At 41.3% G+C, this 24601-nt stretch overlaps 1 protein-coding gene across 1 annotated transcript in view; it reads right to left on the bottom strand.

The window, feature by feature from the left end:
• Window positions 1-24601, bottom strand: part of akap6 (A kinase (PRKA) anchor protein 6) — a 230882-nt gene that overhangs the window by 185295 nt on the left and 20986 nt on the right. Inside the window, exons 6-10 of the mRNA XM_078277378.1 lie at window positions 22978-23334; window positions 21847-21987; window positions 21568-21711; window positions 20363-20623; window positions 2549-2671 (exon numbers count right to left, since the gene is read on the bottom strand). Coding sequence (XP_078133504.1) covers window positions 2549-2671; window positions 20363-20623; window positions 21568-21711; window positions 21847-21987; window positions 22978-23334 — 1026 coding nt within the window. The remainder of the gene's footprint in view (window positions 1-2548; window positions 2672-20362; window positions 20624-21567; window positions 21712-21846; window positions 21988-22977; window positions 23335-24601) is intronic.

The following is a 24601-nucleotide window of genomic DNA, read 5'->3' as shown; positions in this document are numbered from 1 at the left end:
GCTAACCGCCGCTAACGTTAGCACGGCTGGCACCCACAACAAAGTCAACACGTGTAAACAAACACACACACACACACACACACACACACACACAGAAATAAATATCTAGATAAGAAAACTTGGTGTGTGTGCTTTTCTTCAGGGACGGGTATGGAGATGCTGATTTGGAAATATGTCTAGGAACATGCAAATGTATGCAAATAACACCACTGTGTGTTTGTGTGGGTGTGTGTGTGTGTGTGTGTGTGTTTCTAAAACACATGCCTACTATTGTGCATTTATGTATGCATTTGTACACTTATATGCAAATACAATCGGTTTGTTTGTCTTAGTGTGTGTGTGTGTGTGTGTGCGTGCGGTACAGACTCAGCATTGTGCATCAGTTGGTTTTTACATTCATACGTGATGTCTGTGTGTGTGTTTGTGTGTGTTCATGTCTCATTTCCTTGTACTCTTGAATGCATTTTTGATGAGCGCTGCTGTGTGTGTGTGTGTGTGTGTGTGTGTGTGTGTGTGTGTGTGTGTAGCCCATATGCCATATGTTTGCCATAAAGAGTGTGAGTAATCGCCAAAGTGCTTCTCATCTGTGTGTGTGTGTGTGTGTGTGTGTGTGTCTGTGTGTGTGTGTGTGTGTGTGTGTGTGTGTGTGTGTGTGTGTGTGTGTGTGTGTGTGTGTGTGTGTGTGTGTGTGTGTGTGTGTTCTGATCTATAGGCACCTGGTTGTTTTAGAGGATGTGTGTAAATTAGAGAAGCACAGGGAGAGTTATTTGATTTGTTTCCTATTTTGTAGAATAAATAAAAGCAAGCGGAGATATAAAAAAGAGACGAAGAGGAGAAGAAAAAAGGAGAGCAGATGGTGAGAAAATAAATGGATGAAATGGCAGGAGGAAGAAAGAAAGGCAGAGCAGAGATGGAGAAACAGATGGAGGAAGAGAAAGAGTTGCAGATGAAAACAAATGAAACACAAAAAGAGAAATCCGGATGAAAGCAGTGAAGATGAAATGTGAGAGTCAGCCTGTGTTCATCCCTCAGCTCAGTGTTATTTTCCCATCATCCCTCTCTCTCTAAAATCATTGCTCTGAGGCTGCAGGATGCTGTAACCACTGACCTTTGACCTCCGAACATCACGGTGCATGTACTTCAAAGTTGTACTTTGAGTATTTCCATTTCATGCTACTTTAGACTTCTACATCTCAGAGGAAAGTATTACTTTTTTTAAAGTATTTTTTACTCCACCACGTTTATTTGACAACTTCAGTTAAGCCGCACGAAAATGAAGCAGATTTTGGGCCCGAATCCCCCCCCCCCCCCTTTTTTGAATGGCTCTAAAGATTATCTCGCCAGAGTTTCCTGAGGTATGTTAGAAATATGGGGTTGCACGATATGAGGAAAATATGCGAAAATGTTATTACATGCAATAAATAAGCATATATTAAAGTGTACTCAGTTGTGCTGCTTTCAGTATTCTGCTAAAATACAACAAACCGCTTGTTGCATTCAAAACAAATGAAAGGAAATCATTTCCCACGTTCTTTTATTGAACAAATTGAACATTGAATTGAACGTAAAAGGCAGCACTAAAAAAAACATTTTATAGTGCAGTTTTCTGCCGATGTTTCCTTTCAACTAAAATCTCGGAGTGTCTTTCGTGATGTGTTTATAACGCTGGTTGATATCGTGGTGATGATACAAAAAAACGATATATTGTGCAAACCTAGTGAGGAGTTTTTGATTTAGATTTTTTTCAGAAGTCCATACGAGTGATGGGACGTTTGACACCGAGGCACCGGAGCTTGTATCACTCCCACAAAGCACACTGGTTCGAAGCAGTGTTGGAGCTTGTATCAAATTGAAATAAGCACGTTACGGACGACGTCCGAAGCTTCGAACGTCACTGAAACTCCAGAAGGGTTGGCTGGATTCATGGAGCTGCGTGCTTACCAACGGTACAATCAGGAAGAAGCTTCAGAGGCTTCACAAGGCTTCGTTCGCCCATCACTAGCCGCCCCGCTTTCAAATCACAAATATAACATTTTTTCAATATTTACGATTTGAAATATCCTGTTGTAGGACATTGGCTTCACTTTTCAGACCCAGATGTTGCTGCTTGTACAGACCATATTAAATGTTGAGTTACAAAAAAATCGGTAACACTTTACTACATAAGAGTGATATGACATTGTCATGAACACATGAACCCTAACCGAACGACACTTACTAAAAGAAGCGTTATGTCATCAACGTTTATGACTTGTTTATAATGTTTGTGACACGTGTTTATGACACGTTCATGACAGTGTCATGTCACTCTTATGTAGATACCTTCAAGTAAAGTGTAACCAAAAAAATCTAGTTTCTAAATCGGAAACACTGTTTCCAGAAGAACAGAGCAGATTTGTGATCAGCAGAGTGTTGCTGTAAGTGGAGAATCTCCACAAGAGTCTGCGTTCAAACAGGTGTGTGTGTGTGTGTGTGTGTGTGTGTGTGTGTGTGTGTGTGTGTGTGTGTGTGTGTGTGTGTTTGTGTGTGTGTGTGTGTGTTCTCTCACCAGATGTGTGTCCAGGTACACCCTCAGGCTGTCCAGGTCCTGTCTGGGCTGCGTCCAGTTTTCGGTGCTGTCCAGCGCCTCCTGCAGCCACGAGATGAACCCGTCCAACTGCTGCACGAAACACTGGGGACGAGAGAGGCAGAGAGATGATATACAGGTGAAGAAGAAAATATTAACAGCATGAATAAACATGCTGGAGTCACATCAAAACACAACACACACACACACACACACACAAAACACTTCAGAGGATGGAGAGAATGGCAGAAAGAGTATTAAAAAAAAAATACAGTTGGAGAGTCGAGGGAAAAACAAAAAAACAAGGTAGGAAAGAAATCAAACGTAATGGCATTCAACAGGGAGAGAGAGGGGGGGGGAGCAACAGATTGGAAGGAGGAGAGGATAAGGAAAGGATAAAACAGTGGAGAGAAGAGGAGAGGAGAGGAGAGGAGAGGGGGAGCGGCTGGACGGTGATGAATTAATTCAAGGACAGAATGAGAACAAAAACGAGACCCGCAGGACGTAACAGGTAAACACACATTAGGATGAATACAGAGGGATGAGGGAGAACAAAGATAGAGCCAGAGACATGGGGAGGGAAATAAAGGAGGAGAGTGAAAGATAGAAAAAAAGAGAGAGTGGAGAGGCAGAATCAAAAAGGGAGGAAAAATAAATGATGAAAGACGAGAGTCAAAGAAAAAACAGACAGACAAATCCAGAAAAGAAATATAAGAAAATACAAAAAGGAAAGTAGGAAAGGTGAGGTAGTAAGAGAAGGGGAAAAGGACAAAAATAAGAGGAAAAGCAGCTTCTTAAAGAGGATGAGATGGGAGGAAAAACAAGACTGAAAAATAGATGACGAAAGATGAGAGTCAAAGAAAAAACAAACCGGAGACAGTTTGAAACACAGGGGAGCAGGAAATGTTGGAACCAGACACATCCAGAAAAGAAATTAAAAAAAAACAAATAGAAAAGAGGAGGAAAAGAGAGGTGGTAAAAGAGGAATAGCAGCTACTTAAAAAGATAATGAGATTGGAGGGATAAACATAGTAGTGGAAAACTAGAATAAGAAAACAAAAGATACACATGCAGAAAGAGAAAGAGATGGACAGTAAGAAATAAAGGTGGCGAGAGAACAAGAGAGAGGAAATAGGAAGCAAATAAGAGAAATAAATCTATTTAAATGTTTTTAATGTGTGATATGTATATGAATCTTATGTAAACTGCTAACATGTTGTTGTTTTGTTATTCATGCCAATAAAGCAAATTAAGTTGAATTGAACGGTGGAGACAGACGGAGATAGAGAGAGTAAGAGATGAAGATGAAAGAGATACAAAGAGAGATGGAGTGGTGTAAATGACAGCAGAGAGTTGGACATGAATGTCTCCATCGCTGGCAGGTTGCCCTTCGTGAGAGCACGCAGACAGACGGATGGACAGAGAAGATGAAGAAGAGAGGGGGAAACAACAGGAGGGGGGAGTGCTCGTTGCTTGGTGGACAGCTACTGCCATCTACTGGCCGAGAGGAGGATTTTATGATGTAAAAACTGACACATATCCACCTGAAACTCACTGATGTGACTCCAAGGGAGTCAGGAGCAGAACGTAAATCATGTTTATGTTGCTGTTTTATAAGCGCTAAAAAAACAAATCCCTGATTTCTTTTTTTTTTGTAAAAAATCGCAAGAGGATCGGGAGAATCTAGCATCTAATCCGGTATTGATTTCAGCCGTCGAGCCCACTTCACTCCTAAAGAGGAGCAGAGGAGACGGCTTAAAGAGAGGAGTTTAAAGCGTCAGTCATGGAGGAGAGGTGGAGGTAAAGAAGAAAAAAAAAAGGAAGAGAAATGTCATTCTTGAAAAGCGAGGTAAAGGTCAAAGGAGGAGTTAACGCTCCAAGAGAAGATCAGAGGAAGAGAAGAAAGAAGTGTTTCAAGTCATTAGAGACAAAAGAGAAAAGGATAAAGATTAAAGATGTTTAACACAGGAGCAGGAGGTTTGGGGTCTGCACGCCTACAGCCTGTTCAATTCTTTACGTGAGAAACTAACTGAGGAGACAACCAATGTAACTCGCTGTCCCGCGGAGCACACACAAAATGTCCAGGCCAAAAAAAAAAAAAGAACCTATACAGTAATTGTTTTGACTGCAAACTAGCATATTTTTTAAAAAACAAAACATTCATCAGACTCCTTCTTAAGTCTGAGTCCATTTCTCATGTTCTCCTTGCCTCCATGTAGCTCCTGTCTCTTTAAGCCCAGTCTGATTTGTTTTTGTCTGATTGGTCGGTGTTTCCGGGTCTCCAGATCTGTGCTGTCTCTGTACCATCCATCATTGAGACTGACCGTAACGAAGTATAGCAGCACTTTCTAACCGGGAAAATTCCCAATAAATAATAATATAAATAATAACAATAATACATTGATTTTATATAGCGCTTTAAACGGTACTCAAAAGGGACTTCTAAAAAGGCTTCTAAACCAAAAAACTACACAACCTGACTTGTTCCAGCAGGAATGTGATCCTAAATTGAGGAGATTTCAACAACATCTGCACCCAAGATTGCAGGTTAGCATGTACGTAACTACATGTGGCTACATGTAGCAGTTTATATGATGTAAACACTGCAGTAGCTACCTGGAGCAGATGAACGTATAGAGAAGGTTGGCAAGAATTGACGTCGCTTTGAGCCGAGAGTACAACGGTTTTGAACGGTCTGAAACTCGAGGTTTTTGCTCACAGGGATCACTTACACATACGCTTTGCTTCATTATTTGAAGCTTTTGCCACGTTTAATATGAACATCCAACATTGTAACATTTCATTCAACCTAATTAACAAAACTGGTTAAGTAAATCACCGGTTGTGGCCGGATTGGCTCAGTGGGTAGAGCTGGCGCACATATACGTAGAGGTTTATGCCTTGACGTAGAAGTCCAGGGTTCGGGTCTGACCTGTGACAATTTCCCTGCATGTCTTCCCCCTTTCTCATCTAGCTGTCTTGTCCATTAAAGGCAGAAAAAGCCCCAAAAATTATCTTAAAAAAAATCACCGGGAGGGTCCGGTAGAGCCTGACTCTGGAGATAAAACTGAGATTAGCTCTCCTATTCAAGTTTATGTCCTGCTTGTTCAACAGTTGTTTGGTAAATTGCTCTTAAACACATTTAGGGAGGACTTGAATTGCTATTTTTATTCTCAATTCTTGTCATTTTGGTGCTGGTGATTTTCCTTTGGGGCTGGCTGAAGCCTCTTGGGGGGGGCAAACATTCATCTATGCAGTAAAAACCCTGCACAAGACAGTGGTGCTCACGGAAGAAAGTTCCTTGTTGTAGTTGCTTTAGAGTGAAGTGAATAAAATGCAGCATCTCAGTCCGTGGTTTCAGTTGCAGCACTGCAGGCAGAGACACCTCCACAGAGAGAAGCACCACAAACACAAGCACACAAAGGTCAGCGTGGAGCTGCAGCCTGAATACGATGTACTCTGGATGCAACCCAGCCCCAAAGAGCGCACGAGCAACACAAAGAGACACCGAGAGGACATTTACATAAAACTGAAGACGTACAGCAGCAACGTGATCTCCAAAATTCATTCTTTCCAGTCAGACCCTTAAACATCTCGTCTGAATAACAAGTATAACTGTGACTGCAGATCATCAAGGAGACAATCCTAATATTTTATACATCCAGCGTTGTTTTCATTTCTTTCACTGAGAGCTATCTGGAAAACTAATGGCAGGGTGAAGGAGGCTGCGGCGAGAAGGTAAATCTGATGGGAATTACTTTCCACGTGTGCATCCATCCTTACAGCTCGCCTACAAATCGCTGTATCGAATCTGTACGTGCATGTGTGTCTTCATATGAGGAGAGGTGCGTCTGCTCGCCTGTAATGATAAAATGTGAGTGTTTGTGCACACTGTACACGCTTCAGAGGTGTCTGTGTGTTTGTGTACACTTTATAAAGTGCATGCGATTGAGCAGCAGTATGTTAATTACAACCATGACCCGAGTAAAAAAACATCGATACGACTCCGTCCATCTGTCCGCCGCCACCCGTTATGAGAGATGGAAATCAAAAGTATTGATGAGACGAGAGGAGGAGGAGAGGAGGGAGAGAGGAGGAGTGTAGGAAGAAGAGGTGAGGAGAGGTAAGGAAAGGAGATTAAAGGAGAGGAAGGAAAGAAGAGAGGACATGGGAGGAAAGGCCAGATTAGAGGAGAGGAAAAAAAGGAAAGATGACTGGAGGAAAGGAATGGAGAGAAGTGAGAAAAACAAAAGGAATGGGAAGGAAAGGAGACTAGAGTAAAAGAATGGAAAGGAAAATAAAGGAAAGGACATATAAAAGCAAGGAAAGGCGAGGAAGGAAAGTAAAGGTAAGAAGAAAAGAAAAAGACACTAAAAGGTGAAAAAAGGCAAGGATGAAAAAGAGAGAGAGGGAAGGGAGGAAAGCAATGGAGATTCAAGGAGGGAAAGGAAAGGTAGAAAGGAGAGAAATTAGAAAAACAAAAGGAATGGGAAGAAGACTAGAGTAAAAAAATAGAAAGCAAAAAGAAAGCAAGGATGGGTGAGGGAGGGAAGATAAATGAAGAAGAAAGAAGAAAAGAAAGAATTTAAGAAGTGAAGGCAAGAATGAAATGCAGACAGATTCAAGGAAAGGAGGAAGAGAAGAAAGGGAAGGAAAGCAAAGGAGATTCAAGGAGGGGAAGAAAGAAGAGAAATCAGAAAAACATGGAATAGGAAGGAAAGGAAGCAACACTAGAGGAAAGAATAGAGAGCAAAGGAAGGAAAGAAGACTAGGGGGAAAGAAACACAGGAAAGTAAAAGTATGAGATTGGAGAAAAGAAAGGCAAGGATGAAAAGCAGATTAAAGGAGGGAAGGAAGATAGGAAACAAGAAGGAAAGCAATAGAAAGAAAAAAGAGAAATTGAAGGTGAAGGTCAGAGGAAAGGAAAGGAAAGAGTAGGAAAAAAGGAGATAAAAAGAAAGATGCAAGATGGAATGAGAAAATGAAAAGAAAGATGAGAACATGCAGGAGATTCAAGGAGGGGAAGGAAAGGAAAAAAGGAGAGAAATAGGAAAAAACTAATGGAACAGGAAGGAAAGGAAGGAAGACTAGTGGAAAAGAGAGGAGATTCAAGGTGGAAAGGAAAGGAATGAAGGAAAAAGAAAGAGAGAAAGAGGAAAAGAAAGATGCAAGAAGGAATGAAAAAAGGAAAAGAAAGACAAGAGCATGAGGGATGAAGGACTGAAAGGTGAGAAGAGGAACAGATTAAGTCTGAGGACTTCCTTTTAGCTTCTTTTTACTGCTCAACATATCTTTTATTTCCCTATATGGCTTTTTAATCTATTGTTGATTTAATTTAGTCTGGCTATCACCAGACAATGTCATGATTGTGATCTTCTGTTTTGTTCTGTTTCCTGTTTTATTTTGAAGTCCGTCTTGTCTCCCTTGTCTTGTCTAATTTACTTCCTGTCTTTAGTTTTCCCTCCCTTGTGATTGCCCTAATGTGTTTCACCTGTTTGCCCAGCCTAGTGTCACCTGTCCCTTGTTAGTCCTCGTGACCTGGTTTATTTAGTCTCTGTGTTGTCTTTGTCTGGGGTCGGATCATTGTTCATTCTGTTGCCGTGTTTCCTGCTGGATGTTTCTCTGTGCCGTTGTGGATTCTGTTTTTCGATTGTTCCAGCCTGGCTACCTTCCTGAGGACACTTTGTGTAAGACTCTTTTTGTTTAAATAAATCACCTCTAACTGCATTTGGGTCCAAGCCTAGTCTTTCCTGACAAACCGTGACAGACCAAGCTCAATCTTTTAAGATTGAGCATTAGTCTGGGGAGTCTGCTCTGTATTTTCTCTGCACAAGAGGCGTGATCAACGGGCATAGTTCAAATGACTCTGTACGCAATTGGATAGTCCTTCAACCAATCAGACCAACCATCCGGGTGACGTAGCAGCGACAGTGGCATCAACGGGTTGCTGCCATCATGGATGTATTAAGAGAATGGCTGCCATGGGTTGCTGCTCTTCGGTGGCCCGGCTTGTTGAATGTAAACACAAAGCTGTGTGTGTTAAACCTGCCAATAGCGCGCCAGGTGGATAAGCCAGTTTGTGATTGGTCCCTGCAGACTTGTAAGAGAAGCAGGATAGATAAACGTACAGGATTCCAGCCGAGCTGCAGGGAGAAATCAAATCGCCGGCATATCGGGCTGGGTTTACCCAGTCTAGATTTAATTCCCTCTCCTAACTTCTTTACTTTGGTGTCTTCATGTCAGTTGTTTGTAATACATTTTGTGTTGTTTGTTATGTACTGTTTATCTGTCATGTTTTCTATCGTGGCACATTTTAAACCATCTGCCTTGGTTGTAAAGCACTTCGGGTCAACTTGTGTTGTTATAAATGTGCTATATAAATAACGCTGACTTGACAGATGAGATGAGAGGTTAACATGAATAGAAGAAGAGGAGAGACGTGGTGAATAACGGCGAAAAAGAGGAGGATCGAGGAGAAGGAGCGGCGTTGGTTTGGATATCGACCCGAGTTTCACTGGGCTGCTTATGGCTGCTTTTGAAGTCTCTAAACCAGTGCGGCTCCTGCAGGGCAGAGTGGCCTGCTGGGAGCTGAAACGCCTGTTCTGATCCTCAGCCGCCTGGATAACCACTCTGATATCTGCTTCATCTCTTCCTCCTGTGGTTCGGCTCTTCACCGCTGGATAATTACCGTTCGGCTGACGGGGGGCTTTCTGAAGGACGACGCTGATCGGTTTGGACTCAAACTCCTGACGGACGATGTTCAGATTGGATGATTAATACGTTATGTTACAGGCAAGGGGGTCGGACTCTTGTGCACGAGGCAAACACAATATAAAGATAGAACTGCTGTTGGGCTGCAGGAAGTGAAAGCAGCAATGAACGCTTATCATTTTATAATCTTACAACTTTGTTATTTTATTGAGGAGGGGGGTTGGAATTACTGCACTTGAGTGGACAGCAAGCAAATCTCAGGGATCCATATGAAGATCAATTGTTTATGTAGCATGTTTTCGTGCCAGGGCGGGGCTAGAAGGGGGGCACCACCACCAATATTTCCTATATCTATGAGCAGATTTTCTATGCTGTAATCTGATAAAAATCCATATCCAAATAAACCATTCCCATACAATGAAACGGCATTTTCTATGTTTCGAGGGGAAACATTTATTTATATTTTTTACGTTTCGACGTATCACAAAAGCGTTTTGAATCAAAGTCCACCTAGGGAGGGATGGGTCAAACAAAAACAGGAAACACAAGGCCGCTGTTCGTGTCTCGTGTGAAATCAAAAGTCAGTGTCGACCAATATTTACCTAACACACTTAACTTAAGTACTTACTTCTGCATAAGTACTTTTCCTTTGGTATTCTAAGTATATTTTGATGCTAACAGTTTTTGCACTTTTATGTTGAGTATTTATAGACTTTTTTTACACTTCAGTAAAATATCTGAATTCTTCTTCCATCATAAAAAGACCTTGTTGTAATGCTAGCTGGCAGCTGTGAGCTAATGCATTGCTTGAGGCTAACAGAATCTGTTGGTTTTGATGGGAAATGCTAACAGTTTTTGGATATTGAAGCACCTGGTAAAAGGTAAAGACCAGAAACAAAATTTCCAAATGATGAATTTCCTGCGCAGGGTTCCACAAACACTTTCCGGGGATTGAGGTGAGACAGCTAATTTCCACAAGTTATTGGTTTGACTAGGTCAACATCCGTCGGACTAAACATTGTACACTGCCGGGCTGAAACCAAAGAACTCGAGGAGAGGAGAGTTTGGATCAGCCTGGTCCTACCAGACTCTGGTACACTAGCCTGGTCCTACCAGACTCTGGTCCATTTCACTGGTCCAGGGAGTCTGGCCACTCTCCATTAACAAGTGTTAACTTCCTTGAAGGTGGGTACTCTGTTGAAGTTTAAAACTATTGGATCTGCCCAGAGCCACTCTGGATCTGCCATAACCAATCGCTAACGTTTGGTCGTGACGTCAGCTTAGCATCGCTAGCGTTAGCCTTAGCCAACTCCTTCACCACTAACGGAGCAAGCTGGAAAATCAAACTGTTCCTGAACCCCGTGGGGAGGAGGGCCACAACATCACGGCCACCAACACAACTCAGCAAAGATTGTTCTGGCTCGGGCTTTAACTTCTGGATGTTCGGCAGCGTTACCACAACGGACCGAATGGCTTCGCTCACATCTTTCTCCGCCGCCATTACAGAACTACAACTCAAACTAGCGCACAACCTCAACGTCATCGTTGTCAGCCCCTCCCTCTGTTCGCTGATCGGACCGGTAAAGATTTGACCGGAGAAAACCCAAGAACATACCGCAAACCCAGACGACGTACTGAAGGGAAATGAAAATTGAGCAGAAGTACGCAGGAGGGCAGAGCCAGGCTAAGTTTGGATTAGAAATTCATGGAACCTGTGCTGAGGACCAGCTGATTTACTTTTAAATGTGGACGAGAAAGGACTACAGCTTCCTACAACCACATTAATATTTTCTGCATTCATTTTCTTTTGATTCTTGGTTTTAATTCAATATCCTGAAACGACCCTGCTTCCGTAGTAGGAAGGTAGAAAAGAGAGGAGTGGGAAGAGCAGGGTAGCGAGAGAGAGAGAGAGAGAGAGAGACAAGGCCGCCCGTCACACCTGACTGCGTCCCTGAGATCATCCCTGGGAGACCCCTCCACCGCCAGCTGTCTGTTGCCGTGGGGATAGAGACGTCTCCAAAAGCCCCACAATGTTTACGTTTAACATATTCATATGTGCACTATAATACACTGACCTGTCTGCTACTGTGGCCTGCATGTCTTTCTCTTTTGATTGAATATTCACTGCCTCTCTGACAGAACACATGTCACTGAACCAATCTTGCATTGCAAAATTATGCATTTTAATTTTTTTTTTTTTTTTTTTTTTTAAAAAAAAGCTCAACCGGTTTCAGTGTCTTCTTTTAACAGTGAGCTGTTTTGCATGTTGGTGATGTTTCCTTCAACCGAAATACGGACCTGCAGCTGACATTAACTACATCGTGACAGTGTTACAAATACAAGTTTTGTAACACTGAAAATGTGGACGTCCCTTCACCTTAAAGAGCTGATAACACTGAAAGAATGTCATCAGTCTGGCTTCTGTGAAGAACTGTAGTTCCCTATACACTGCATGGGAACTTCTGATTGCAGTAATTGCAGCGTTTAGCATTAAAATCAGTCAATTTATTACAGCCTGTATCCATTAACTGCATCTCTGGACTCGAGCACGAATAAAACCCTTATTGTTATTAAATTGTCTGGACGTGTTTGAAATTACAACTCAAGAGTTGTTTGAATGACAGAAATCTGCTCAGATAAGATCAACAACAGGACATGTAACAGTAGGATCCCCAAAACACAGATACAACACTTCACCAAATGAACAATGATCTAACAAGGTGAACAGGAACTGACTTTAGAGAGCCCTAGTCTGATGTGATTCAACAGGAGTTAGGAGGAAACAGTGTTGAGATTAATAACGTCACTTTCTGTGAAGCTTGCAGATTTGTATTGTAGTTTAATAAATGCTGCTTAGTGCACTAAACTGTATTTTTTTTCATTGAAAAGTTTGACAGTTTATTTTCTTCTTACCTGTTTCGTTTATTTAATATATTTTTCATACATTACACAATAAACAGTGTTTTTACATTATACATTTTTAATTGAAGTATACAAGTGTAGATTGGTGAAGAAGTGTTCAATAAATGTTTTTGTTGAGAAATTCTGTGTATATTAGTGTTACATTTTATCTTTCAAATAGAGGTTTAAAAACGAGCACATATCGACCAAAATAAATCGGCAGCATTTATCGGTCATCGGCTGACCCCGATTTCTAAAGATCGGCATCTGCCAGAGAAAAGCCATATCGGTCGACCTCTAGTTTTGATGCTTATGATAATAAGGTGATTCTGGGTCAAACTCACGAGTATTTCCTTGACGAAGGGAAGAGATTGGAGAGCTTCTTGGAACTTATATTAGTGATAAAAAGACAGCGCTCTTTGGTAGAGAGCACAAACAAATCCAATAGACATCAAGGAAGAAGCCAAGGCACTCATCTTTTACAATGTATATTCTTTATAAAAGACGAGTGCCTTAGCTTCTTCCTTGAGTATTTACTTATTGTTATCCGCAAAATATGATTGGATTCATCCACTGCAGGCAGAATACACGGCAAGCGGCGGTGGCTGTGATGTTGATTCAACCGTGCAAAGTGAGGCGATGTGGTTCCTTGACAAAAAAAATGTTTCTGATTTTTTTTTTTTTTTTCATCCGTAAATTTGTGACAATTTTCAGAGAATTTCTGAGATTTTTTCCTCAAGTTTGTGAGTTTATTGACATAAATGTACGACTTTAATCTCAGAGAATATCCAAGTTTTTTTTCTCATTAATTTACAAATGTAATCTCAGAAATTCTACGTTTTTCCATGAATATTATCCCCATCCCCTGACTCCTGACTTTTCTTTTTTTTTTTACCTACAATCAGCTTGTTGTAGTATAATCTTTAATGTCCCTTCCCAGTAAATAAAGGTTTTCAGTTGACTGAGTTTTGGACTCTTGTGACTGCAAACAAATTTGGCATCTCAACTTTCTGTCTGTGAGCTTTACCTTTTCCTTCACCTGTTTATCTATAGAAACACTAAAGAAGAGGGAAACACACTCCCTCTGTCTCTCTCTTATTTTCCCATCCTCTCTGCTGCCGGAGGGCGTCCCTGCCCCCCCCCGCCGGGCCAATCAGACGAGTGTTGATCCGAGTCTGTTGTCTGTCTGTCTCCCACTGCTCGCAGATAGGCCGGCGTGCCGCAGAGCCGCCAAACACACAGACACCTCACACTGAGGACACCGACGTGTGATAACATGACATGTAGGAAACTTATCTAACTGATTTCTCTCTGTCGGCTTTTTCTTTAGGTTTGTTTTCAGGAAATTTCCACGCACTTCAGGAGCCGCGTCCCATACAGCTCAATTTGGAACGTTGGGTTCCCGCTTATTTATATTTCCTGCGTCGATCTCATAAATGTTCATGAAACAAGCCGCGGAGCTACGTGATGTGGACACAGATTGTGTGAATGATAAGGGGGTCAAGGTCCAAAGAGGGAGAAAAAGTCTTGGCTAAAATATTCATGTCCAACAGCAAAGGCAGCGTGAAGAACTCAAACAGAAAAGAAAAGTAAAAACACAAGAAATACATTCTACAAAATAGTGGTGGAAAAAAAGATTTGTGGAAGCAGACACACAAACAAGTTGTGTGTTTTTTCATGTTGATCAAAGAAATATATCCACTTAAGGGTTAGTATTTCAGTAGCTCGACAATCTTCTAGCCGTGGCACAGGAAGATAATGCCCCGTAAAAAGAGCTATGATTGGCTCCCAATACAATGGATGTGAATGGCATGTCTTTCCAGACCCATGTTACTGATAATCCACAGAACATGCTGTATATACTTTATAGTATTTACTAAAATGTGAGGGGTGTACTCACTTTTGTGAGATACTGTAAATAAATATATATATATATATATATATATATTTTTTTTTTTTTTGCAGAAGTCCTTCAAATGAAAGCTGTTTAAATCGAGATCAATCCCACAGTAACCTGGACTGTGTCTCTGAAAGGACATGTTTCTGTTATTTTAAATGTAAATGTTCCAATGTGTCGAGCACCACAAACTAACAGTTTGATTTTCCATCTCGCTCCATTAGTGGTGAAGGAGTTGGCTAACACTAATCACCTCCATTGTATTGAGGAGGAGGCAGAAATCTCAAAAATGGATATCTCAAGACCTGGACAGATAAAACCAAAACTACCTGCGTGGTTAGATACAATTAGTAGAGTAGTTTAACACCCTCTTACAGCTTAAAAGAGCTCCCTTCACACATTCAAATCCGATCACCTAGACTAGAGTGAACATGAAGTTGCAAGGCACCGTTACCCGGTTTTGCATTGACAATTTCTTGGCGTAAAAGGACAGAACTACTCACTTTTCTCTAGGGAAAAAAAACTAAGAGCCAGCGTTACAATGAACTGAATCGATTGGCAGTAAGATAAGGTGACAGTATATATATTTAATATATCATTTACTGACTCAAAAAAGTTGATTTAGTGTCATGTAAAGATGTTGCGATAACGACAAGATTTTAATTGCACTTAAAGGTCCCACATCATGCTCATTTTCAGGTTCATACTTGTATTTTGGGTTTATACTAGAGAAGATGTCTTCGTGCTTTAATGTTCAAAAACAGACACTTGGTTTTAGTGCCCATCTCTTTAAAGCTTTAGTGCGTAACGTTTTGATATTAATGAACGTCCGTTACATTCAAGCCATTGCCAAATTAGTTGCTACGAAGCTAATTGAGACTATCAGCTGCACACAACTCTCTCTGTATTTCTCTCTTCTGAAGAGTCCATGTTTTTTTAATCCTCTGTGTCCTCCTTGGCTACTAGCAACTGCGTGGAGGAGGGGTGGGGGCTGTGTGCGATCACAGAAGGCTTGTATCATGTAGACGCGCCAACAGTTTTGTTGTCATTACTTAGAATTCCTCATGGGGACGACAGAAACTATGCACTATAGCTTATAGCCCCCCTCCTAAAAAAAAAGCCCATTCTGCTTTGATTGGTTTCCGGGTCTTCTGTATCTGCACGCTCTCTGTCCCTGCACCGTCGTTGCACTCGGAAAATGACTGTAACGGCACTTTTTACCTATACAGAAGTCCTGACGGCTTGTTCAAAAGGCACAGTTTCTGAATACGGGCTGTGTGCATTTCTTTGTGGATTAAGCATTAGGATGCTTTCACAGTATTTATATAGCACCTCAACCCGTTTTTATTATCAAAAAAAAGACATGGAGATCTCCCTTTATACAATATGGGACGTTTAACAGCTAAACCGAGTCCAAGTCCGGTTTAATTTTTGCTATATCTCCCAGTGGAAAACAATGGTTTTGCAGTAGTGGAATGTAACTGTTAGTAGGCCTACATTTACTCAAGTACTGTACGTATGTAAGTACAAATGTTGAGGTACTTGTACTTTACTTGAGTCTTTTCTTTTCATGCCACTTTCTAGACTTTTGCACCCAAAACACAGTTTATAAAATCTGATGTTCTATTCTAAATGAAACCATCCAACAATATATCGGCCAACCGCTCTTCTTCAACCGCTGCTGGTTTGAAAATGAACCTGGATGTCTGCACCTGTCCTGATTTATTCTACTGACAGCAAATTAGAGCTGGGCAATATATTGATATATCGATATCGTGATATGAGACTAGATATCGTCTTAGATTTGGATATCGTAATATGACATAAGTGTTGTCTCTTCCTGGTTAAAGGCTGCATTACAGTAAAGTGATGTCATTTTCTGAACTTACCAGACTGTTGTAACTGTTCTATTATTTGCCTTTACCCACTTAGTCATTATATCCACATTACTGATGATTATTTATCAAAAATCTCATTGTGTAAATATTTTGTGAAAGCACCAATAGTCAACACTACGATATCGTTGCGGTATCGATATCGAGGTATTTGGTCAAAAACTATTGTGATATTTGATTTTGTCCATATCGCCCAGCTCTACAGCAAATGTTTCAAATTCTCCACCATAAAGTTCAGATATGAATTCTTCTTCACTCTAATCAAATCACTTCGACTCCAACAACAAACAACTGAATCCCTTTTACCCCCGAGGATACGACACTTCCCGGACAGATTTGATTCATTTCTGCTCCGACAGCAATCTTCCCACAGTCTCTCTTCCCTGGACGGATGATTTTTTTACTTTCTATTTTTATTCTACTCTGCTGTATTCAGTAGAGACTCTCTGTGGAGAGGCAGAATGTCATCCTCCACACTGAGACTTCTCCTCTCTCTTCACTTCCTCAATTAGGCAGCTCATCCATCGCCATGATTACATGCTGCTAATTAAGCAGCTAATCAGCTAATTACCCAGGAGCAGAGAGGAACGAGGAGTGTGTGTGTGTGTGTGTGTGTGTGTGTGTGTTTAACACGAGGTGTCATCATATGTGAGCCAGCAGAGCATCATTCATGGTAGTTTTTTTTTATGCGTTTTGCTTTATATTTCAGTAGTTTTTTATTTATTTATTTTTTTTTGGGGGGGAATGTGTGTTTATTTCTGTAATCCTTTCGGAATAAATATTTCACAAGATAGCAATTAAAGAGTCTTGTCAGCTCAGATATATATATATATATATATATATATATATATATATATATATATATATATATATATATATATATATATATATATATATATATATATATATATATCTCTCAACTCAATACATGTTGGCATTATATTGAGGCTTATATGAACACAGAGCTGAAACACTGAGTGCCAGAGGGGGTCTGAATGATTCAGGGGAAGCTGCACAAGGACCGGAACGTGCCGGGGATTATAGATACTTATTGTGTCTGAAATGTACAGGGCATGCCACGAGGGCAAATGCAGAATTTCTACTAGCATTGGACTAATCAGAGACGCTGCTTTAACCCTTTTCTTTTTTTTGCCTGTTGTTCCCAGAGATGTTGGCGTTACTGCCAGACGTGAAGTCTGATTATAGAGATGGAAAAAAAAAAAAAGAAGACGATTGACTGTAAATTACTTTTATAAAATGACTGACTACAAACAAGCTTGAAAAAAGAAAATTGAAAATAGCCTCCTTTTTAGTTTTCTCGGATAAGTCGGCGAGACACAATGAGGTGCTTTGATATTTTAAAGTGCTCATATTATGCTTTTTGGCTTCTTCCTTTCCTTTATTGTGTTTATATCTTTGTTGTGCACGTTATAGATTTACAAAGAGAAAAAGCCCAAAGTCCACCCCAAAAGGACTTACCAAACAGCTCTATTGTAGTCCAGCCTTTACTTCAGAGACAAACGTCACTTTGTAACACACGTTATAATGCTCGCCTAGCTGCTAGCATAGCACGCCCTCATACTCTGCTTCTGACTGGCTAGTAGTCCTTACCTAGGTACTGTCAGGGCACGCCCTCATACTCTGCTTCTGACTGGCTAGTAGTCCTTACCTAGGTACTGTCAGGACACGCCCTCATACTCTGCTTCTGACTGGCTAGTAGTCCTTACCTAGGTACTGTCAGGGCACGCCCTCATACTCTGCTTCTGACTGGCTAGTAGTCCTAACCTAGCTACTGTCAGGGCACGCCCTCATACTCTGCTTCTGACTGGCTAGTAGTCCTAACCTAGCTACTGAGCATGTGCGACTCCCAACAAAGATGGAACAGAAGTGAGATGTCTCACTCTGTAGCTAAAACAGAGAGCTCAACACACAGGGTGAAAAGAGGAGCTGCAGCAATGTGCAGTACAACAAATATAGAGTAAAGTTTTTTTGTTTTTTTTATTTAACCATGTAAACCTATTCTGATATAACCTCTAAATTATGAACCTAAAAATCAACATAATAGCACTTTAACAAATAACGGATTCATCTCAGCCAGCTCCGGTATTTTTTTTATACGTCAGGACACCTGAATGTTTTACTTATTGGAAAGGTGGAGCCATAAATGAAATACCATTTGAATGTGAGAGAAAAATATCCCCAATATGATTGTTACATTAATGAGGAGTTGGAACAGGCAGATGTAGAATATATCTATGTGATTAAAGTGTGGCATTAATGGAGATTCACCACGTGGAATTCTGTTTGTGAGAGAGAGAGAGATCAAATCATATCATCATCATCATTAATTATGAATACTAACATGGCCGGTCTGATTTGAATTTGGGAATATGGAGGATTTAGTAATTCTGATGAGGGATCAAACTCACATCCAAGGACGGGCCCTCACAGATTGATCGTGGCGTATCCTCCCCGTCCTCGCTGATAATCTTATTACAGCGGTGCGATTCTGTCTGCGGGCTCCTGACCCGGCTAACGCCAGATAAGACAGATACGCTGAACGTCATTGATCCCCGCGGGGAAACTGGGACGTTACGGCAGCAAAGTAAAACGTTGCTGTGGGTGTAACGAATATTCAGAATTAGAATATAAAGGCAATAAAGGGGAGGGAGTGAAATAAACCTGAATAAAATAAAACAATAAAAAAAAATTGGAGGAGGCGGCAGAGCAGCTTTATAGCGCTAATTAAACGAGCAGCCACGAGGAGAACGAATCCCCAGAGCTATTGACATTTCACCATATTCAATATGACAGATATGACTGATTAGTTCACCAGGCAGCCTCATCAATAATCCGCCTGCCAATCAAACGTGACCTTTAAAAGGGAGGTGATGAATTAACGGGGCCACGGGACGATCCGATACCAGCCCTCCAATCCATCAAGACGGCGGCAGCAAAGGAAGAGAAGCGCCGGTGTTTTTGGTCCGACTCGCCATCCATAGTCAGAATAAAAGTGCAGGGATTCTTACTTACTCTTATTCTCGAATAATGCTAATGCAGCTAAAACAGGTGTCTAGGTATGGAGGTTGTCAAGTGACGTGATGCACCTTCCGTCAGCCATGGTGGAGGAGAGAAGAAGCTAGTGATGGACATGCTCGAGACTTCACGCGCAGCCACAACTGCCTGGTGCTTGGTGCCTTTAGCATGGCTAACTAGCACTGCTTCTCCCATATTAGAGATGTCAATGATCTTAGAACACAGTTCACATCTCACTTTACTCGGGTCCTGGACCTTCTCGAGCCACGTCATTGTTAAATTGGGACTTTCCTGGCATTTCAATTTGATTTCAGTCAACACCAACTTCACCTCAAGCGAGTGAACAGGAAGTAAACTGAACTTTATGGCCTGAATAGAACGTTAAGGTTAAGACAATGTGAAATACATATTTTATACAGCGATTTTTTATTTTTATTTTTTATTAATCACATTTCACACGTTCAAAACGTACGAAGCCTTCTCAAGAAAAATCTTTGTGTGGATTTGTTATGCTTTGCTTAAAGGTCATTCCTTCCTTGTTAATAATTTCTTTTGATAGGTTGTTTAGGTTGGGAGCTCTTAAGTGTGTTAGCTGTTTACTTTTGTCGTTCAAGTCACGTTTCCCCTTTATTAAGGAGTTAGGTTCTTTTGGTTAGGTTGTGACCTGAGTCACATTTCTCAAAAGGGTGTGCACTGTTCTGCTACGGTTTCCGGGTTGAAGGACACGTTTCCTCGGAACGGTGTGCAACGGCCTTTGAGGTAAGTTTTCTCTTGTTTGGTGGGTGTGTCTCTCGTTTTGTGGCTGTGTCACAGGTGATATCCAATCAGCAGAGACGTGCATTTAAACTTGTGGTAATAAAAAGGCAGAGCGCTTATGCACACAATAGTGCTCAAAGTTTAAAGAAACGGTTTACTATGTTTAGTCGGGGCTGAACGTGGCCCTAGTTTTGTTTATTGCTTAGTTGACCTCTTTTCAGTTTGGGATCTTTTTCTACCAATTGTTACGAGTTTCTTATGTTGTATTTAAGATTCTTTCATTTTTGTCATTTGTTATTTAAGAAATGTTTATTTTTTTACACTTTTGTCCTGTTTTTTTTGGTTGGTTCCTGACAGGAAGGTGCTGATAAACAACATAATTTGTTGTTTAGCTTGGAGGGCTTGCTGTTTGTAGTAGAGGCAGGCTACCTCCCTTGAAATAAAAGAAATAAAACTACCTCCACTAGAGTCAGAAGAAGTTATTAAACTTTTATTAAATGAACCTTCAAAGGAATCAAGCAAGTTTCCTTGAAGAAAGACAAACACCGAAAACACTGACGGACTAAGCATCAAAGCAGGGACAGCAGCAGAAAGACATACCTCTAACTTCTTCCAGGTGGCGGGGTCTTTGTTCTGACTCTGAATGTCCTCCAGCAGCTGATGCACCAGGGACGCACCTCCATGCATGGCCACCGGGGGCGCCGTCAGCTGCAGGCGGCGCTCTGCAGACCTCCGTCCCTCGTCCTCCTCAGACTGCAGGTCACTCAACGGGCCGGACTCGATGCTTTCGTCCAATGAGAGAGCAATATCGCTGGAGGAGGTGGAGCTAAATCGGCTGACCAGGTTTCGCCTGTAAGGAAGCTGAGGCGAAAAAAACATCATGGGAATATATTCTGGCAAGACAGCTTTATTTAACTTGCACATTTCAGCAACAATGCAATTCAAAGTGCTCTATGTACATAAAACATTAAAGATAAAGACGCGGTTTGTGCCACTACGCATGGGTTGCTACTTAAACTTTTTTTAAGAAGAGTGCCTTGGACCTTATGGGCCCTAGCTTGCACCCGGCGCAGCGCAAAGCACGACGCAAGTGTCCACGTCGTTTAAAGAGCAAATGCACCTGCGCCCATCTTGGCACCCATGGGCATGCTGGTCTTACAGGGAGTTGTGTTCAGGTGCATTCTGACCAACAAAAATCTGGTCTAAAGACAATAACGAAGCATGTCTGTTATTTTAAAAGTGAAGTTTTGATGGCATAGTGCTCGTGCCATATATGATCTACACACGCACTTTCACTTGATGCACGAGCAGATCAGTTTCTTCTCCTGAAAATCTCTCCTTCCTGCTTAGCGGATGCTCCAAGGTCCAAACGAGCCTGGCTTTTAAAGGGAATGGGAGATGATCTCTGATTGGTTTATTGCATGTTACGCCAAAAACACACCTATGATTAATTAATGAAGACACTAAGTACAACCCTTTTGAAGGGTTGTACTTAGGCGAAAGACAAAGGGCCCTATTTTAACGATCTAAGCACACGGCGTGAAGCACGTGGCGCAGGTGCGTTTAGGGCGGGGGGTACGAATCAGCTTTTAAAAACATTTCTTAAAGTGAATACAAGAAAACAACTAACATAGAATAAGGCAGGTATAAAATACAAGAATAAAAGTTACAGTGCAGAGTGAAAAATAAACAATTACTTAAAAACAGGCAGCATCAAACCGAAAAGTCTTCAACAGTGAAATCAACACATTTTTTTTCAGCATTTATGGAGTCAAAAACATGGAAAGATAAAATACGATGTGTACCAGCGGTGGCAGAAGAGAAGGCATGTCGTCCCCGCTCTCCCTCTCGTCACTCTCCCCTACCTCCCAGTCTGGGTTGAGCTCCGTCAAATCCCAGTCATCCACATCCTGCAAAGCCTTCTGGGTAGAGTCACAGCCATCGGGCATCTGCAGGACAAAGTGGTAGTGGTCTTGGTTTCTTTATCACTATATTAATGTGCAAAACATCTGGTTACAATGCCACACATGGTTATCTTTTTATATGTTTATGATGAGATGCAGGAAGAAGAAAGTCTGACTAACCAGTGGGATGGACTGAGCCAGACTTTCCAGCTTCATAGCGAGCATCTCCGTCTTACGGAGCTGATCGGGGAGGGCCATGAACTCTTCGGACCCATACCAGTGCTCCCTGTCTGGGCTGGCTCTTGATGAAACCTGGGCCCCCTGCCAGAGGACAGGGGAGGAAATAAGCATGTCATTTTGAATTATCTGATCAAACAGTGTGGCAGCCACAGACCGGGCTGCAATGTAACCCTATGGGGCAAATGTGCATCGTCAATTTCTGTCCACTAAAACTTCTGTTTTTGCCGCTGACAGATTGTTATTCTAAGTGTCTGACAACATTATGGAAAGGATCCCTACTGAGATAGACCTTTTTGTTAAAGAAAATATATTTTCTTTGTTTAAAACAGCCCACCAGACTCCATTTAAATTAACAAAGAGTTTAGCTTGCATGGAGCCAGCATATTGTCACATGGAACAGTGGAAAGACGAACCAAGACGGCTTTTTGGGGGACTTGTTTGTCTTTCTGCCTGAACAGCTGCTGCTGCTGCTTCCAACACGGCCTCCGCTCTCGACAGGAACAATGTGTACATCAATATTCACACATGATTTGCGTTGACCAGAGGTGGAAAGCAGCCAATTACAATTAGTCACATTACTATAATTGAGTCGTTTTTTTGTTGGGTAAAATCTACTTTTACTTACGTATGTTTTGTTTGAAGTATTGTAAATTTTAAATTAGCTTCTTTTTACTTTTATTTAGTAGTAAAGTAGAATATTTTTGTACTCTTTCCACCTCTGGCATTGACCATTTGTGGATGATTATGGCCAGAATATGAGGCCCTGTGCGCTCATTTTTAGGTTGAGTGTGATTTATGAAGGGGACATTTGCATGCAGGCCTGTCTTTTTTTGACGTACACCGTTTTGTCTTCTGTGTGCACGGAAACTTTTCCCTACGCATGTGGTCACTTGGAAACTGTAATGCAAACTGAGTTTGTAAAATGTTTTCCACGGTCTGAATTCAGAATGCGTTTTTGTATCCCTGTCCATCCTGTATCTGTCTCACAATAATTCACACAAAAACACACTTTTAACACAACCTCAACTCTCGGAAAAACTTCCATCCTCGACAAAACGAATAAGCGCTCACCTTCTGCCCCTGGCGCTTCATGATCCAGGCCGCTGTCTTGCCAGGATGCGGTCGGGGGTCTGACTCCTCTCCGGATGCGTCCAGGTCTGAGGAAAGGAACTGCTCTCTCATGGGGGAGGGCAACGAGGAGTCAGACTCCCCCTCACTGTGTGCATGTGTCTCCCTCTGCGTCCTCTCCATTTGTTTGCATATTTCATCCTGAGACACCGGGTATTGGAGAGGCAGGGGGGCGTTGGTGGTCGGTCTGGCCCCGGATGAGCTCCGTGGTTCGGTCAGCGGCCTCGGGACGCTCCCCTGAGAGCGTCCTAACTGTCTGGAGCTCACACGGTTTCTCTGGAGGTTACGCCCGTTCATCACCTGTTTAGTTAAAGAGAATTTAGGTTTAGTTTAGTTTATTATAGGATCCCCATTAGCTGTGCCCTTAAGCACAGCTACTCTTCCTGGGGTCCACATTTAAAAATATATATTAAACATTACAGTCCACATAATTCCATACATTTAGGAACATACATGAAACATTACTCAACATCTAAGCCATACATGTAACATTACAGTCAACATCACTCAACACATTTAAAGCATACATTAGTCAAGATGAAAAGAAAAACAAAGATTCCCCAAATGCCTGGCAGTCTACAAATATGATGCTCCAAGATTTGTTTTTATTTCATCATCATCATCATCTTTAAATATTGATCTCTTTGATAATTTAGTCAAAACAATGATAAAGAATTCCATGTGTTCATCGATCTATAAATCACAGTACGTTTTAAGAAAGAAAAGTATTTGCCCTGGGGAGTAAAAACCGGCCTTCTGTTGCCTATCTGGTGGCATACGTATGACTCCAAATTGTGTTTTAATTGACTCTACTGATATGATGAAATGTCTTTTGATTGTAAAACTTTCCATGTTGAAAATAGAGGGCAGTGATTAATCTGTCTTCAACTTTTAGCCAGCTAAAATGAGAATGCATAATATTGATGTTAGCGCTGTACGGACACTGGATAGCAAGGCGAGCCGCTTTATTCTGTACTCGCTAAGCTAAAAGGTTATGTAAGACAATAAACCATAATAATTATTAAATGTGTCATGAATTAAAAACTACAAAATCAGTCATGTTTTCATCACATTTTACTAAATAAACACACAAAACATATTGATCCAAAACATTTCTAAATGTAGAAAAATATTCCTTAACACTCCTTAAGTTATTTGAACTATTTATCTTAATGGTTTTTAAGAAATGCTCATTTTTGTGAGCAGAGTGTATAGGTATTTTGATTCTTTCATCTGCAATTCAATGGTGTCATGCCAATTTGCACCGGACGTCACGTAAAGAGATAGTGTCATCAATAGCGTACAATACAGTATAATGACAAACGGAAGCCTGAGCTTTTCTGCTGCAAAAAGAATGAGTGCTATAGCTGTTGTGGTTTTTATTTTAGATCATTTTATACAGGATCATGCATACAACAATCTTCCGCTGCCATTACAGGGAAATACTCTGTTACCACCGCTATTTATCAGCCCGTATTGGACCGGACGTCACGAAACTTGAAGACATCATCACAGGCGTACAACGTAATGGCGAGAAAGACAGAAGCGTTAGCTTTCTGCTGCAAAA

This window comes from Sander vitreus, chromosome 20, assembly GCF_031162955.1.
Source record: "Sander vitreus isolate 19-12246 chromosome 20, sanVit1, whole genome shotgun sequence".
NCBI lineage: Eukaryota > Metazoa > Chordata > Actinopteri > Perciformes > Percidae > Sander > Sander vitreus.
The sequence above is the reverse complement of the archived record's forward strand: the minus strand, read 5'-3'. Positions and strand labels throughout refer to the sequence as shown.